General features: G+C 34.5%; 1 protein-coding gene across 1 annotated transcript; it reads left to right on the top strand.

Moving 5' to 3' along the window:
* Positions 1–5,084: 5,084 nt before the first annotated feature.
* On the top strand, positions 5,085–6,525 carry LOC115961170. The gene is made up of 2 exons (XM_031080200.1): positions 5,085–5,343; positions 6,225–6,525. Exons 1-2 carry the CDS (start codon positions 5,085–5,087, stop codon positions 6,485–6,487), a joined length of 522 nt encoding a protein of 173 aa, XP_030936060.1. The 3' UTR covers positions 6,488–6,525.
* The last annotated feature ends 11,524 nt before the right edge of the window (positions 6,526–18,049 follow it).

Here is an 18,049-nt window from a genome sequence, read left to right as displayed (position 1 = left end):
TACAGACAAAGTGGTTACCCACTGAAACGGTGTGGTTTTTTTTTTTTTTTTTTTTTAAGACAAATCAAATATTTGGTGAACATGTGCGAGGGTGAGGTTTTTTTTTTTGACCAGTGCAAGGGTGAGGTTAAAAATAATTGATTTGGCCTTTCCTTTTCATTTTTAATACATAAGAAGGTTTGTTTGCTGATTTGTCACTGTTTTAAACAAGTGTTTGTGGTTTTTTTCTTTTTTTTTTTTTTTAAGACAAATCAAATATTTGGTGAACATGTGCGAGGGTGAGGTTTTTTTTTTTTTTACCAGTGCAAGGGCGAGGTTAATAATTGATTTGGCCTTTTCTTTTCTTTTTTAAATATAAAGAAGGTTGTTTGCTGATTTGTCACTGTTTTAAACAAGTGTTTGTGGTTTTTTTTTTTTTTTTTGAAAATGGTACTAAGAATATTAAAGGGTTTTACATAAACAACCAAAAGAAAAGTTGATGTTTTTAAATGTAAACGTGACACTAATTTTATGTAGTCACATGACACAATGAAGAGTGACTAACAAAAGATAAACATTTCGTTTTTATATTATATATATATATATATATATATATATATAAATATATATATAATTATTTTAATGTTTTCAAAATTTTATCTACAAAAATAAGAGTCCCCAAATATTTGAATTAGTCCAATGATACTCTTAAAAAAAATATTTTGTCTAATAGTTATAGACACATAACTTTGTTTTTCACAATTTTTTTTTTTTATTATTATAAAATATGCTCTTATATCTGTTAAATATTTGATAAAGTTTGACACCAAACATATTTGAATCTATCTTTTTCAACCTGTTATGTGGCAATTAATAAGTCATTGACTTATTTAAAAAATCTTGTCACTAAAACTACATATGAAATGTCTCTTTAGTTGCCACATAATGAGTTAGAACAAGATAGTTTCAAATATGTTTGGAGCATAACTTATTCCTCAAGTTGCAAAAAGAAGAATTCAGAATCTGTAAGGCTCAACCGATCGAGAATCATATTCTGTAGAATTTTAATCAAGCCCAAAGCCCACAAAAACTTTTAGGGTTTGTGCTCAACACTACTAAGTATAAAAGAAAAACTCTAAATACGTTTCAAAAGTTCTAAAGAAGACTAATGAGTTACTCTTAGGAGATTTGTGAGGTTTTGTAACCTTCTAGCTCAACAAACATCTACTAGAAGGAAGATCCATAAAAAAGAACTGGTGGAGATAGTTGTTGCATACAGATCAACAATTGCTAATGATCTAAAATTTTGAGTGGGATCTCAGAGTCACAAACGTGGGTGTTTGTGTTCAAGAAATTTAGATAGAAGAGTCCGTAGATTCGGAGTTACGTGTGATCACGTAAGTAAGTATTACAAGAGGTAGTATTAGATTTAGGGAAAATTTTATTGTAAACACTTTCTTTCTATTTAGTGAATTTTTTGCTTTGATGATAGTTTAGATTAAATCCTTCCTAAGTTTTTTACCTTGAAATTAGATGGTTTCATTGGTTTTCACAAGTCATCATATCGCTTGCCTTTTTTACATTTCCACACTTAGTGATATGATTGTTTGTGTTTAATTTAGATTTGAATAATAAACCTAAGTATCAACTTGGTTAATTAATTGGTTAAACAATCTGAGTATACAAGGTTTAAACGAACTAACAAATAATGTGCTTCTACTATCGGTTGTTTTTGAAATCACCTAGAATCTGTTTAGGATCCGCTTATTTTGCTAAAATTGAAAACTTTTTACTGAAAGTACTGTAAATAAAGGAAAAGTTAGCTAAAATAGTATAATAAGACCTATGAATAGTACTAATAAGTGCAATGGAGCTCATGAATAGTAGCAAAAATAAGTTGAATAGTAAAATAAGTTGGTTTTTTAATTTGAAGCCAAACGCACACCTACTGAATAATACTAACCCAAAATAATAATTCTAAAGTTGGTTTATTTTTTAAAAAATTATATTTTATTTTCACGATAATTTTACCATTGTTTTAAAAATCAGACTGAGGTAAAACCGGATTTGCTTCCAATTTCCAGTTTTCATCGGTTTTAGACATTTTTCGGGATCAGACCAGTGATCGATTCAACCGGTCTGGTTTTTAAAACATAAAATTATACTGAACAAATGATATTCCGCTATAGAATCATCATCACCACGTCACCCCCAAAGTATACATAATCAGTTGTTTAGACTTTAGTTCTCACCCACGTTTCTCAGGCATTTCAGTTAAAGCCGTAATCCTTCCCTACATTTGCATTTAGCATTGACTTTTCCTTGGTCAAATTTCTTACCTTAGAAAGATTTATTCATAATGGAAAAACGTTGCCCCTTTTTTTGTTGAAAGAGAATTTCCTTCCATTTTCACCAACCCAATTGCAGATTTGCAGCTCTTAGGATATTTCCTTATTGGATAATTGAGTGCTTTAATAATATTTTTTAATTCTATAGGATAGTAAAGAAGGATCTATTTGGACCAAAACAATGTTTAATTTAACAATAAGGATCAAGATCATTCATATAAAGTTATTTCCATCTTGAACTTCTTTTTATTATAAAAGAAATTGTATCATGTTATCAATCCATTAATAATATCACTAAAATAATGGTTAAATAAGAAATCTGGGATTCAATCCCTGCCTACACAAATAAAAAATTAATTGGTGTTTTAGTTTGATAATTGTTAAATATTAGCAATGCGATGTGTTATATCATGTTGTGTATGTTAGAGTAGATGCGAAAGAGGAAGCATAGAGGAGGAACACTGAGAACACGAGGGTTACGTGGTTCAGCCTTACGGCCTACATCCACGGAGGAATCCCTTAAGGGCTACATCTTTATTGTATGAGAGTGTAGTACAATAACTTCCTGTGTTACAATGAACTCTAACATGAGTATATATAGGCGACTAAACCCTAGACTACTAGTACAAGTAGGAATGGGCTTGGGCCTATTACATTGGGCTAATATGAATAATATATATCTCTAACACCCTCCCTCAAACTCAAGGCGGAAGCTCGATGAAGGCTTGAGGTTGGATAAGTATGAGAAGATCACTTGGAGATGCCTTGAAGAATGCCTTTGAAGAAACCACAATGAAGAATGTGCCAAATGTCCAATTTCGGAGTTTCAAATGAAGAAACGGAGGCCAAAATTGGAATCTACGCGAAAAACTGAGCAAGATAGGCCCTTTTGGAAATTTTGACTTTTGGTCAAAGGTCAACGCAAAAAGTCAAAGTCAACTGGTCCAGAGTCAAAGTCAACAGTCAAAGTGCTCACGGGTCAGATCCGGGCGGTCCGGGTCGGTTCGGTCCGGGTCAACGACGTGGTGCTGACGAGACGACACTGCTGACGTGGCTGATGACGTGTCTCTGATGACGTGGACTAGGGCGTGCGTGGCATGCTGACGTGGATAGGTGACGTCATCCGATGACGTCACACGTCATTAGCAGCAGCTCTTCGGCGCGTGTTCTATTCCTCCGGTGCGTGTCTGGAACTTCCGAAGGGGCGTGGGGGCGCGTGCAAGGGAGATTGATGCTCGGACTTCGGTGGTTTGGCAGATCGGCGAGCTGCGAGGCCGTCATGGCGGCGCGTGTAACCATAGGAGAAACTGACCCTGTGAAATCGGCGGCGCGTGGAGAAGTCGCTAGAAACTGCGCTAGCGCGTGGTGGCGCGTGAAGCGTCGTATGACCACCAGATTCTCAGGCCAAGTAGATCGGTGGACGAGAAGGCCGTCTTGGCGGCGCGTGTGACTGAGATCTAGCCTGGGAGTCGAGAAACTGCGGCGGCGCTTGTGAGAGTTCCAGGAGCCATTGTCCGCGCGTGGTGGCGCGTGCGGCTGCCGTTGGAGGTCGGGTTCCTGGGTTTTGGTCGCGATATGCCGTGGAGCACGTCTGTGGTGTTGGCTTCGTCAGGCGAGGCTTGGGTTTGCACAGATCTGATAGGGAGAGACACGGATTGCTTGGGCTTGAGGATTTGGACACAGCAAGGAGCCATGGCGGCTGCGAGATGCTGTGGAGTCTAGATCCAGCAAACAAGCATGTGTGACTTCTGTTGGCGGTGTGCACGTGAGAATCTTCTTTATTTGTTAGAGATATATATTAGACATATTAGCCCAATGTAATAGGCCCAAGCCCATTCCTACTTGTACTAGTAGTCTAGGGTTTAGTCGCCTATATATACTCATGTTAGGGTTCATTGTAACACAGGAAGTTATTGTACTACACTCTCATACAATAAAGATGGGAATATGACATTGGGCTAATATGAATAATATATATCTCTAACAATAATAAGGAGTAAAAATCATAGAAGTAGAAACCATAGGTTGAAACTCTATAAATAAAAAAAATCAAAATCAAAATCAAAAGAAAATCTCGCAAACCACGTTGATCCAATTTCCAAAAGGAGGCAAAGAATCCCAAAGGTCTTTCTAACCAAACTTCATATTTAGAATCATTCAAAAATATTCCCTAATTATGATATATTATTAGGTCGAACTCCACCCAGAAGAGCTAATAATTTCTCATAAAGAGTTATTTTCATCTTAACCTTCTTTTTATTATAAAAGAAATTATGTTATGTTATAAATCCACCAATAATATCACTAAAATATTGGTTCAAATCAAAAGAAAATCTCGCAAACTAGGTTGACCTGATTTACAAAAGGAGGCAAGAATTCCAAAGGTCTTTCCAACCAAACTTCATCTCTAGAACCATTCAAAAATATTCCTTAAATAGGAGAAATTATTAGGTCGAACTTCATCCAGAAGACCTAATAATATCTCTTAAAAGAGCTTAGCTCTATGTTTTGAATCTTTAACCTACCCAATCTTGAAAAATGTCAATTTGGCCATTTTGCACAATCTCTTTCTCCCTACTCTCCCTTCCTTCTTTGGGGTAAGTGCTCACTACCTTCCTCTCTAGTCTTCCCTCTAATGCTATAAATACCAATGAACTCATCATCTTGTCAATGCCAACATCGATTTTTACACCGTCTCCTTTATAGTATCATCCTATAATTTCACCCCTTAAGTTGCAACTAGCACTCTAGTAGAAGATGGGTGGTTCCACTTTTTCATTGAGCCTCATCTTGATTCTAACTGCTTCCATGTTGGCTGCTAATATGGCCAACAAAGATTGGCATTTTGGCTTTAACTATACCAATTGGCCTTTCAAAGGAGGCCCTCCCCAAAGCCAAAATGATACACCAGGACCCAGAAAGATCGTTGTAGGTGGCTCAAAGAACTGGCAATTAAACTTTAACTACACCGATTGGGCTCTTAAAAATGGCCCCTTTTACCTAAATGATACATTAGGTGAGTTGCCATTCCTTGTTTATTACTACTGTTTGTCAAAGTGTCGTCTAGGTTTTATCATCAACTTATGTTATTTTAATGTGTCCTAAAGACATCTTAAGAAATACTAATAAATAATCATATATGAGTTGTGAGTCTTTCAAAAAGAAAAATACTCTGTTGATAATGTGTTGATTTACATAATCAAGTTCACTATGATTGTTTGTACTTTTTTTTTTATAGTAGGTGTGTAAAATTTAACTTAAAAAAAAAAAGGCCAAAGTGCAAAATACATTCCTGAAGTTTGAAGGATTTTGAAGTTACATCCTAAAATTTCAAATTTTAGATTTTTTTTCCCCTGAAATTATATTCCATTTGCATTAGCAACCTTTTTGTCCATATTTTCAGTTAAATGTCACATAATTAAGCTTGTCACGTGTGTTTAATTCTTTAAATAAAATGACGCTACATCATTTTTATGATGCCGTCATTTTCATTATATCACATGACATCATTTTATCAAACAAACAAACACAAATGGCAAGTTTATGTGACATTTAACGGAAAATATGGACACATAGGCATTGTTGATGTAAACAAAATATAATTTTAGGGGGTGAAATTTTAAATTTTGAAACTTTAAGGTGTAAAATTCAAAATCCTCCAAACTTCACGGGTGTATTTTGAATTTTAACCAATATAATATAAACATTATTCAATGGAGAATGAAATATATTTTAACTTGTGTATTTAGGACACTTCTTAATAGAAGCCTTAACTTATTACCATCGAAGTCTTATATTTCCCTGGCTCAGTGGCTCCCCATATCTTATGCTATAACTTCGTTTTTTTTATATTTATTTTTTAAAATTTTTTATATGATGACAATGTGGTGGTTGCAGTGTTCAAGTATGATCCACCAACAAACGACAGCATAATTCCTCACAGTGTATACTTGCTACCAAACCTTTGGAGCTTCTCAACGTGCGATTTGAGAAGGGCAACAATGGTGGCCAATGTAACTCAAGGAGGAGATGAGGGATTTGAATTTGTGCTGAAAAAGTGGCAACCCTACTATTTTGCATGTGGTGAGCGTGATGGCTATCATTGCAATGCTGGGCAGATGAAGTTATTTGTCATGCCACTGTTTCATCAATGGCATTGATGAAGAAGGAGTTAAGGAAGTTGTATTGCTGCATTCTATATCTAGCTAGCTAGGGTTTTTTTCCCAATATTTACATTCTAAAGTTGTTGCGAGCAAGATTTGTTTTTCGATTATTACCTAAAGATCATATGCAATGAGTGCTAAATAAATCTATGAGATGAGAGAATAAGTGTTCTTCTATATGCTGATAGTCTTGCATTGATGCAATGCTTTGATGTAATATTGACTTCATATAGAAAGCTTTTGAATTTTTTTTGCAATTGGAAGGATTGACCATGTTTGGAGATTAAATTCAATAAGAATTCGGTGTAAATGCTCTATTTATGCTCTGCAATAAAAATGTGCCACATAATATTTTTTTTTCAAATAAAAGAATAGAGACTAATACATATACGAACAGTCTCTAAACATTTATTCAACCAATATAATTTGAATATTAAAAACAAGATAACTACTTTAACATTGTCTAAAGACTGAACTGAAGAAAACACCAGAGCAAGAAAGCTATCAAAGATGTCGATGGAAACTGGAAGAAAGAGCCGCTTAAAAAGCCACCATGGACCGAGAACTCTCCATATATGCTGATTTGATTCACACTCAAAATTAGAGATGAGAACATTGCCACCGGTGGCCAGGCCGGCCGTGACAGACCTTGTTAGTTATGGTTGTTATTAAGTCGGTTATATCAGTTGAAGTAGTTATAGTAGGTATAGTTGGTTTCAAGTCCGTTAAAGTGGTTAAACAGATTCAATTGTTGTAATTCTCACGAACTTCTCCTATGATTCAACCAGTGCATGTTAGAGTTACTCTTTGTCAGGACTGGCTTCATATCAAATGAATAAATATATTTAATATTCATTAAACATACAGCTTGATGAATTAATACTATAGAGTATCAAATATTTTAGTTCAAAGCATTAAATTTAACAAAAATAAATTATTTTTTCTAAATTTTTTTATATTAAAAAAAAGAGATTTATTTTATTTTGAAAAAGATGATGATCTATTTTTAATTTTGATTTTAGTGTTGAGAGAGAGATAAAGATTGTTTGGTGTGTGATCATCTAAGAGGTTAGGTGGTTAATATTGATAATTCAGCGAGTAAGTTTTTATTTAAGTTTCAAGTTGTTAAAGGGAATTAATTGTCATTGTTGATGTAGTACATTTACAATTTTATTTTTGCCAAACATCTTAAGGTTTTCAATTAGGTTGGTTTCTATTGGCATAATATTTTGGAGGCCTTCATATGTGGTGGGTAAAAAGTGAATAACCTTTTTTAAAACAAATTATTATCATGATTTTTTAGAACTTTTTTCAATTCAGTCTTCAAATGATGCCTAGTTTTTATTTTATTTTATCTTTTTTGTTTTGTTTTTTTTTTTTTTTAATTTGCATTATATTTGTAGAATAGATTTTAATGAGACGGTTATTGTGGGTATTAATCCTTTTTTTTTAATTATTATTATTTGAAAGAAATTGATATGATGTTCTTTTTTTTTGGTTGGTGTAAATAGAATCCTTTACATCAAGAAGAATTGTTCTCTACCTCCCCAAAACTCCCTTAATATATGAGGGAAGATTAGCTCGCCTAAGTGATAAGTATAAATAATTAAATATTATTTTAAAAAATAAAAACAAACCAACAGATAACATACATTGTTACATATTTTTTAGAAGACTCACGGCACTTTTTCGTTTTTACAACAATTAAAAATCTATTATCTAGAATCTAATTTTTCTGAACTTGTTGATTTTTGTTGATTTCTTAAAGACAGATAGAATTTGCTCTTTAAAAGTTGCTTGGAGTCTGAGAACATTAAGCTTATTTGTGAGATTTTTGTTGATTTATCGTTTGTTAGTATTTTTTTTTTTTTTTACTATTTAATTGCATGTTGCTCTAACTCTTGCTACTACTATAAAAGAGGTCATTACTTGGTTAGAAGAATACTCATGGCACTTTTGTTTTTACAACAATTAAAAATCTATTATCTAGAGAATCTAATTTTTCTGAACTTGTTGATTTTTGTTGATTTCTTAAAGACAGATAGAATTTGCTCTTTAAAAGTTGCTTGGAGTCTGAGAACATTAAGCTTATTTGTGAGATTTTTGTTGATTTATCGTTTGTTAGTATTTTTTTTTTTTTTTACTATTTAATTGCATGTTGCTCTAACTCTTGCTACTACTATAAAAGAGGTCATTACTTGGTTAGAAGAATGTCCATCTTTTTTCTTTCACATTGTACAATATAATTTTAAATAAATAAAGTCTATATTATCATTTCTACTAAAGAAAACAATTATCTCATATAATGGCATTTTTTAAAGTTAAAATCAATTCATCTCTCTCACTGCACTATAACTCAAAATAGGAGGTCTAATATTTTGAAACTTATAATAACTAAAAAATAATAATAATAATACAACACTAAATCCTTGTTGCTATTATCCGTCCTCTAGTCTTTGTTTCCTCAATTTCTTCACTCTTTTACAGTTTTACACACTAAGTTTTTGCTATAAACTCAAATTTTAAATTGTAATTAGAAGTACAAAGAAAGATATTTGGATTTTATATATTTTTACAAGCAACCAAGTTAGTGAAACGCTTTTACATTGATTTGCTTGTTTTCAATTTATTTTGAGTAATCAAATTATATTTTAAAAATTTTATGTAATCAAATAGGAGATCAATAGATAAATAATTGTTTTATCACATATATCAAGAAATATAAAAAATCATTAAAAATTTCAGAATAATATGAAAAATCCTCAAGGACAACTAAATAAATTAACCCAGGTATAAAAATAAAATTATAGTCTGCATTTTTTATGGCAATTATATTATTGTATAGTTGTTTATTTATTAATTTTAATGTTAATTAGTATTTCGGAATAATTTTGTTTCAAATCTTGTTTTTTTAATTTTGTCCTCTTTAACCTCAAATCCTAGCTCCGTCATCGTGAATACTTGTACATATGCTTATATATATAGCACATGGTTTCGAGGTAATCAATAAATATCTTAATAAGTGGCTTTTGCCTAACTAGGTTTAGTTACTTCCAGTGGCTTCTAGTCAGCTCAACTGTAATGATTGAATAAGAAATCCAAGGTTCAATTACCACCTAACCGATTAATGTTTTGATCTGATAATAAAGAGTTATTATTAGAACCGGACATCATAAATTGAATCTCTCTCTCTCAAAAAAAAAAAAAAATGGGGTTTAGCTACTTCCATATTCATATAAATGGTTCTTATTTTATTTAGTCTATGAACGGTCATTGGGTGCTTTTTTGGACTCTTTGTAGCGATTTTGGCCGCCGAAAAATGCCTGTTTTCCTGTTGGCATGTTTATTTATGTCTGCATACTGCATTTCTGCATGAAATACGTGTTGAAAGAACCAAAGACTAAGAGAGATATGAGAAATTGATGAAAACTATTTTCATTGATTAATTCAGTAACTATACAACTGTATATATACATTCTGACTTAACCGCCACAAGCACGTGTGAACACAACGCAACAAACATAACAAACTCACACACGTGTCTGACTCAAAACTAACTAAACTAACTAACAAAACTACAGGTCGTTTTTGTACACTCATCAAGCAGACCAAGTTAAACCACAGTGTCGTTTATAAGAATAATTACATTTATTCAATTTCTTCAACTCTGGGTTTTTACTTGAATCTTCAATCTGAACTTCACTTGTCTTTGATCTTGAATTTCTTGTCTGAGTTGGTCTAATGCATGAGCTGCTGCACTGGGTAGCAAGCTGTGCTGCACTGAGTGTTGCAGCTGAGTTTGCATCACCTGGTGCACTGGCTGCTGCACTGGGTGGCATGTTGTGCTGCACTAGTGTGGCAGCTGAGTCTGCATCACCTGGTGCACTGGCTGCTGCACTGGGTGACTTGTTGTGCTGCACTAGTGTGGCAGCTGGTGCATCCCTTTGCTTTTCATACTCCCCCTCAAGATGGACTGAGGAAGAATAGATGTTAAGCAGTCCCATCTTGGATGTTAACTCAGAGAATTGTTTATGGTTCAATGCTTTAGTCAATAAATCTGCCAACTGACAGTGTGTTCTGACATGATTCAATTTAATCACCTTAGCTAACACCTTGTCCCTTACAATGTGACAATCAATCTCTATATGCTTGGTCCTTTCATGGAAAACCGGATTGGACCCTATGTGCAAGGCTGATTGGCTATCACAAAATAACATTGCTTCTCTATCATGCCTAATCTGCAAATCCCTTAGCAAATAAAGTATCCACATAATCTCACAAGTTGCCACAGCCATAGCCCTGTACTCTGCCTCAGCTGAAGATCTTGACACAGTAGCTTGTTTCTTTGATTTCCAAGAAATCAATGAGTCTCCAAGAAAAATACAGTAACCTGTAACAGATCTTCTTGTATCTGGACATGATGCCCAATCTGCATCACTAAAACCTTTGACATGGAGTTCTGACTTTGCAGAAAGGAAAACCCCTCTCCCTGGTTCATTCTTAAGGTAATGAAGTACCTTAAGTGCAGCTGCATAATGAGGCTTCCTAGGCTTTGCCATGAACTGACTGAGCTTGTGAACTGCAAAAGTAATGTCAGGCCTAGTAATAGTTAAGTATAACAGCCTCCCTACCAACCTTCTGTACTGACTAGGATCATGTAACACATCACCTTCATGTTTACTAAGTTTCAAAGTAGGATCCATAGGAACCTTGGCTGGTTTGCACCCTAGTAGACCAACATCTTCCAAAATCTCTAGAGCATATTTCCTTTGACACAAGGAAATGCCCTTGGCTGTTCTTGCTACTTCCAAACCAAGAAAATACCTCAAGTCCCCTAAATCCTTCAACTTAAATTTCTGGTCTAACAAAGCTTTAAACTCCTCAACTCCCTTTTGATCATTGCTTGCAATTAGAACATTATCAACATAAACCAACAACACAATAAATGAATCTCCTTGCTGCCTAGTGAACAATGAGTAATCAGCCTTGGATTGAACAAAACCAAGATCAATTAAGGCAGTTGAGAACTTAGAAAACCACATTCTAGATGCTTGTTTGAGACCATATAGTGACTTATTGAGTTTACAAACCAATTGAGGCTGCTCCCCCTTGCTGTGAAAGCCTAGTGGAAGTGACATATAGACTTCCTCATGCAAATCTCCATGGAGAAATGCATTGTTTACATCAAGTTGGCTGAGAAACCAACCTTTCACAGCAGCCACAGCAAGCACAGCTTTGACAGACACCATTTTGGCAACTGGGGAGAAGGTGTCAATGTAATCCAGCCCCTCCTTTTGGGTGAAACCTTTGGCAACCAACCTGGCTTTATATCTTTCAACTGAACCATCTGATTTGTACTTTACTTTATAAACCCACTTACAACCAATGTGTTTCTTACCAGGTGGCAAGGAAGTGACAGTCCATGTATGATTAGCCTCTAAAGCTGAAATCTCAGCATCCATGGCTGCCTGCCACTTGGGGTTACCAACAGCTTGGTGATAAAAGGTGGGTTCAATGATGGAGGAAATGGCACAGCAAAATGATTTGAAAGAAGAAGACAGGTTAGTGTAAGACATATAGGAATGAAGGGGATGGGAAGTACCTGAAACATGATTGGAGGAGCTTGGAATGGCTGCTGATTTGACTTGATTACAGTGATAAGCATTAAGGTAAGAGGGTGATTTAGTAGGTCTGGTAGACCTTCTAAGAATAACAGGTTGAGCAGGGGCATCAGAAACATCAGTTACATCAGGAAACTCATGAACTTCTTCATCAAAATCTTGATGAATTTGAACAATGGTGTCATCAGAAATGGATAAGGAAGACGAGGGAATGGAGAGAGGAACAACAAGAGACTCAGATGAAGGAGTTGAAGGGAAAACAGGTAAAGGAATAAGAGTGGCAGATTGAGAAGAGTCATCTGAAGCAAAAGGAAAGCTTGACTCATGAAACACAACATCTCTAGATAGAAAGGTAGTGTGAGAATCAAGATCAAACAGTTTATAACCTTTGACATTGAAAGGATATCCTAGAAAAACACATTTTCTAGCTCTAGGTGTGAATTTGTGTTTATGAGGAGTGAGATTGGTAGCATAACACAAGCAGCCAAAGATTCTAAGATGTGAATAGGAAGGAGGTTTGTGAAATAAAAGTTCAAATGGGGTTTTATGATTTAGGAAAGGGGATGGAAGTCTATTTATAAGGTAGACAGCAGTGAGAACACAGTCACCCCAAAAAGAGAGAGGAACATTGGATTGAATTTGTAATGCCCTAACAGTAGCAAGGATGTGTTGATGCTTTCTCTCCACAACTGAATTTTGTTGTGGAGTGTAAGCACAACTCAATTGATGAATAATCCCTTTGGAATTGTAAAAGTCATTAAAGCTAAATTCTAAGGCATTATCAGATCTAATGGATTTGATTTTGGTTCCAAATTGAGTGAGGATCATGTTATAGAAAGAGACAATAAGAGGTCTAACATCAGATTTTGCTTTAAGTAAGAAAATCCAAGTTGCTCTAGAAGCATCATCAACAATAGTTAGAAAGTACTTATGACCATTAGAAGTTAAAACAGAAAAGGGACCCCACACATCCATATGAACAAGATCAAAAGGGTAAGTACACTTATTATTATTAAAGGGAAAAAGAATTCTTTTCTGTTTTGCCAAAGGACAAACAGTACATGGCTTATTACAACAATTCTTGAGGAAAGGTAAAGTACTGCTTAAAGAATGAACCTTGACATCAGAAGGGTGCCCAAGTCTTGAATGCCAAAGTGAAAACACATTTGTGGAGAGAGAAGAGGAGCAAACAACAGAGAAAGACTTGAAATTCTGCTTGGAAAGGAAATCAGAAAGGGAACCGGTTGCTTGAGAAAGGCTTGAATCTTGTAACAAGTACAAACCATCATGCATTTTGCCCATTCCAATCGTGCTCCAACATGTAAGGTCCTGTAGAAAACAAAATTGAGACAAAAAGACCGAACATATAGATTGAGATTTTGTTAAGGCACTGACTGACAGAAGATTGAAAGTAAAAGAGGGTACACAAAGGACATTGTTGAGGGTTATGTGAGAGGAAAGTTGAATGGTATCAATGTGTGTAACAAGGGCTGCTTCCCCATTAGGCAGTTCAACCATAGTATGTGAAATCTCAGTATAAGAAGTCATCAATTGAATGGAACATACTATATGATCACTTGCACCAGTATCAATGACCCATGTATGAAGATCATAAGCTCTTCTACTAACAATTTTAGCAGAGAAAACAGAATGCGTAAAGTTAATAGCATTACCTGCAACAACATTTGATGGACAAGTCACAGAATTAGCAACATGAAGTTCTTGACCTTTAGGGAATTGTTGAGTAGAGCATGAACCAATTAAGGTCAAAAGTTGCTGGTATTGGTCATGAGTGAAGGCTGGGGCTTGAGATATAGACATGGATGGAACAAAATCAGTGACTCCAGTAGAAGTGTTGCCTTGAAACAGTTCAAGATTAGTTGAAACTTGATGAGCAGTGGCATATTTATTATTCTTAAACTTGAATCCTGGTGGAAAGCCATGCAACTTATAGCATTTGTCCACAGTATGGCCTAGCTTTCCACAGTGAGTGCACAAAGGCCTTTCTTTGCCTTTGAAGTTAGTTCCTGAGTTCTTGGTTGCTAAGGCAGTGGATTCAACCCTAACAACATTATGCACAGACCTTTGCATCTCTTCTTGGATGAACAGAGAGTGAGCTTTGTTGACAGAAGGCAAAGGATCCATCAACAAGATCTGAGTTCTTACTTGAGAGAAGGCATCGTTCACTCCCATAAGAAATTTCATGGTGGATTCCTTGGTTTGGAGATTCTTCAACCTTTGATTGATTCCACACATGCACTGACCACAAGTACACTGAGGAAATGGACTCAAATTCTGCAATTGATCCCACAAAATCTTGAGCTGAGTGAAGTAATCAGTGAGTGATAGCTCTCCCTGATGAACCTCAGCAATTTGTTTCTGGATATTGAAGATCTTGGTTCCATTTCCTTGACTGAAAGTGTCTCGAAGATCAGTCCAAATCTCCAAAGCAGTATCTCTGTAGATAATGCTTCCTTGGAGCTTTGGTGACACAGAATTGATGATCCAGGTGCCTACCATATTGTCAGCACGAACCCATGCTTGAGCAGCAATTGGAGAATTCACCAATGGTGAAGAGATGGTTAAAGATCCATCAATAAATCCTAGCTTATTCTTGGCAATCAGAGATTTTCTCACTGATCTTGCCCAAGCAGGATAGTTTTCTCCTCCAATCAGTGGTTGAGAAGTGAGAACTGCTCCTGGATTTTCTCCAGGATGCAAGAACAGAGGATCACTAAGATTATATGAATCTTGTGAAGAAGATGAAGCCTCTGTGGTGGAAGCATTTGCTGCTGTTGTTTCTGCCATTGGAAAAGCTTGAGAAGCTTGTAGAACACAACAATGGTGGATAATAAAAGCTTGAAGAAGATGACAATGGTGAATGAGGAAAACAGAGAGTTGAAACCTCAAGGAAGATGACAATGGTGAATGAGAAAAAAAACAGAGAGTTCCCAAAACTGATCTGAGAAACCCTAAGAAAATTAGAAACGCTTAAGAAATTGCTCTGATACCATATGAGAAATTGATGAAAACTATTTTCATTGATTAATTCAGTAACTATACAACTGTATATATACATTCTGACTTAACCGCCACAAGCACGTGTGAACACAACGCAACAAACATAACAAACTCACACACGTGTCTGACTCAAAACTAACTAAACTAACTAACAAAACTACAGGTCGTTTTTGTACACTCATCAAGCAGACCAAGTTAAACCACAGTGTCGTTTATAAGAATAATTACATTTATTCAATTTCTTCAACTCTGGGTTTTTACTTGAATCTTCAATCTGAACTTCACTTGTCTTTGATCTTGAATTTCTTGTCTGAGTTGGTCTAATGCATGAGCTGCTGCACTGGGTAGCAAGCTGTGCTGCACTGAGTGTTGCAGCTGAGTTTGCATCACCTGGTGCACTGGCTGCTGCACTGGGTGGCATGTTGTGTTGCACTAGTGTGGCAGCTGAGTCTGCATCACCTGGTGCACTGGCTGCTGCACTGGGTGACTTGTTGTGCTGCACTAGTGTGGCAGCTGGTGCATCCCTTTGCTTTTCATAGAGATGAGATGCACGAGAAGAGTTGGGATATATATCTGACACTCAAGGATCAGAGAACAGAGGATAGGAAGAAAGGCAAGAAGGATAAAACGACACAAGGCTAGCTGAAGTCGCTGAAGCTTCAAGAGGATTAAATCAGTTAGCTAAACTACAAGTAGTTTAGGTGTTAATTATATTCAGTTGTATCACACATGCTGTAACTAATATTGGCACATGTAGTAACTACTTTCCTTATAATTTGGTATAATTAGTAACGCTCTATTTTGGGGCTTTAGTTCTTAGCTTAGATGTGATTGTATAAATCTCTAATCCTGTACAGATTCATTCATTGTATCAATTAGAGAAGTTCTTCATTTTTCTCTCTCAATTCTCTCTCTCTGTGTTCACATTTCTTCTTCTTCCTTCGTCTTTACTTTCTTACAATATACATGCATGTTCACATTAAGCAAGTAAAATGTGTTAAGACTGTTAGTATGATGGGAAAACTCAATACAAGCTAGCATACGATGATCACTTATTCCCTCTTCCATTAAAGTTCACGATTTCTTGGTTAATATATTGAGTATCTAGAATGAATTCAATCTGGAAAGGAAAATATTACTATTTTCTATATATATACACGAATGATGGCATGTATACATTGTGCAATTTAACCATCATCATCACATCACCCAGTTGAATCATATGCTAGTCTCTCATCAGCATGACGAAGATCTTAGCATCATTTTTTTTTTTCCCAATTTTTATACCCTTTTTTTCAATTTCAGTCAAATTTTGTCAGTTCAAAGTGCAATAAATGTCTTTATTAATTTCCATTATATAGTGATCCAAAAATACGTCTTTGAAATAAATAAAAGAAAGGACTATTGCCTTACTGCGTACCAGCAGGAAATTTAAGAGGAATTAATTAGGAACCAGTGCCAGTGTACCACTATCAGTTGTGTAGTCCATATTCATAAATATCCACGATGTCCAATGAAATTATCTTGAGTTTATTTTTTTAATTCACTACGTGATGTTTAAAGCTATCTATTTCAACTTACTACATGCATGACAATTTATAAAATTATATATTCATGTTCATTATTTAAATATGTTTTATTACTCATTTAAAAAATTATGTGACTAAAACTACATATGGATGATTTATTTAATAAGATCACGTAATGAATTGGAGGAAGATAACTCCAACTTTTTCATTTTATTATATGATTTGCAAATTAAACTTAGTTATTGTATAACTAATGTCATTGAAGATGTTAGTTAATTTGCATGTTATAAAGTCTTTTGATAGCATACTAGCTTTTATTTTTGGGCAAATTACAATTTACCCACTTGTAATTTGACCGAAATTTAAGTTGTCTATCTATGAGTTGAAATTTGACACTTTACCTGAGGTTAACTCAATTAGAGTTCTGTAACCCACCTTAGTTAAAAATAAGGCTAAATATGTAATTTTACTTCACTTTTAGTCTCTTTCCTCCAAAAACACAAAAAACATAAAAATACAAGATCAAAAAAGATTAAAAAGAATATAGTGAAACACTTGCATTATGAGATTTCAAACCACATGTAGGCAATTTAAATTTCAATCAAACTTCAGGAGGATAAAATGTCAAATTTCAAATCACAAGTAAGCAACTTGAATTTCAATCAAACTATAAGTGGATGAATTGCAATTTACCCCTTTTTTTTAGTGGTCGAGGAATTAAAGATCAGAACCCTTTACCAAACTACCAATGTCTTCTTAAAACAAAAAATAAATAAAATAAATAAAAAAATACTAACAATGTCTTAAAAGCGCAAAAAATTGCTAAGGCATAATACGATATCTTTTTTATATTATTCTGTATTATTTATAATTACAATATGACGTTCTAAAATAATACTTAAAAAGGAAATGCAAAAGAAAGATGTTATGGAAAAATTCAATGTATCTTTTATATTTCTTTTTAGTATCATCGGCTAAAGACTAAATCCATATATCAATGTGTATAATGTGTCGACTAGAATAGTGAGTTTCAGTTAATTCAACTAATAAAATTTCTGATGATTAAATAAAAGATTTATAATTCAATCTCCGTCTACACCAAAAATCGATTGGTGTCTTGGTATAATGATAAATAGTTATCATCAGAAGTGAATGTCATAAATTGAAACTTTATCTTAAAAATAAAATAAAGCATTGACTAATTACAAGTGAAGAATTGAAAAAAAAAAAAAAAATTACAAGTGAAGAATTGAAAACAAATTAAACATATTAATGGAGCTTTTACGTTGTATTTTCTGTATTTAAGTCTAACCTACTCAATTTCCAGTTTGCAATTATCTCTCTCTCTCTCTCTCAACATAAATACCCATTTAAGTAATGCTATCATC

Source organism: Quercus lobata, chromosome 9 (assembly GCF_001633185.2).
Source record: "Quercus lobata isolate SW786 chromosome 9, ValleyOak3.0 Primary Assembly, whole genome shotgun sequence".
NCBI classification, from domain to species: Eukaryota; Viridiplantae; Streptophyta; class Magnoliopsida; order Fagales; family Fagaceae; genus Quercus; species Quercus lobata.
Note: the sequence above shows the minus strand (reverse complement) of the source record. Positions and strands in the feature narration are given on the sequence as shown.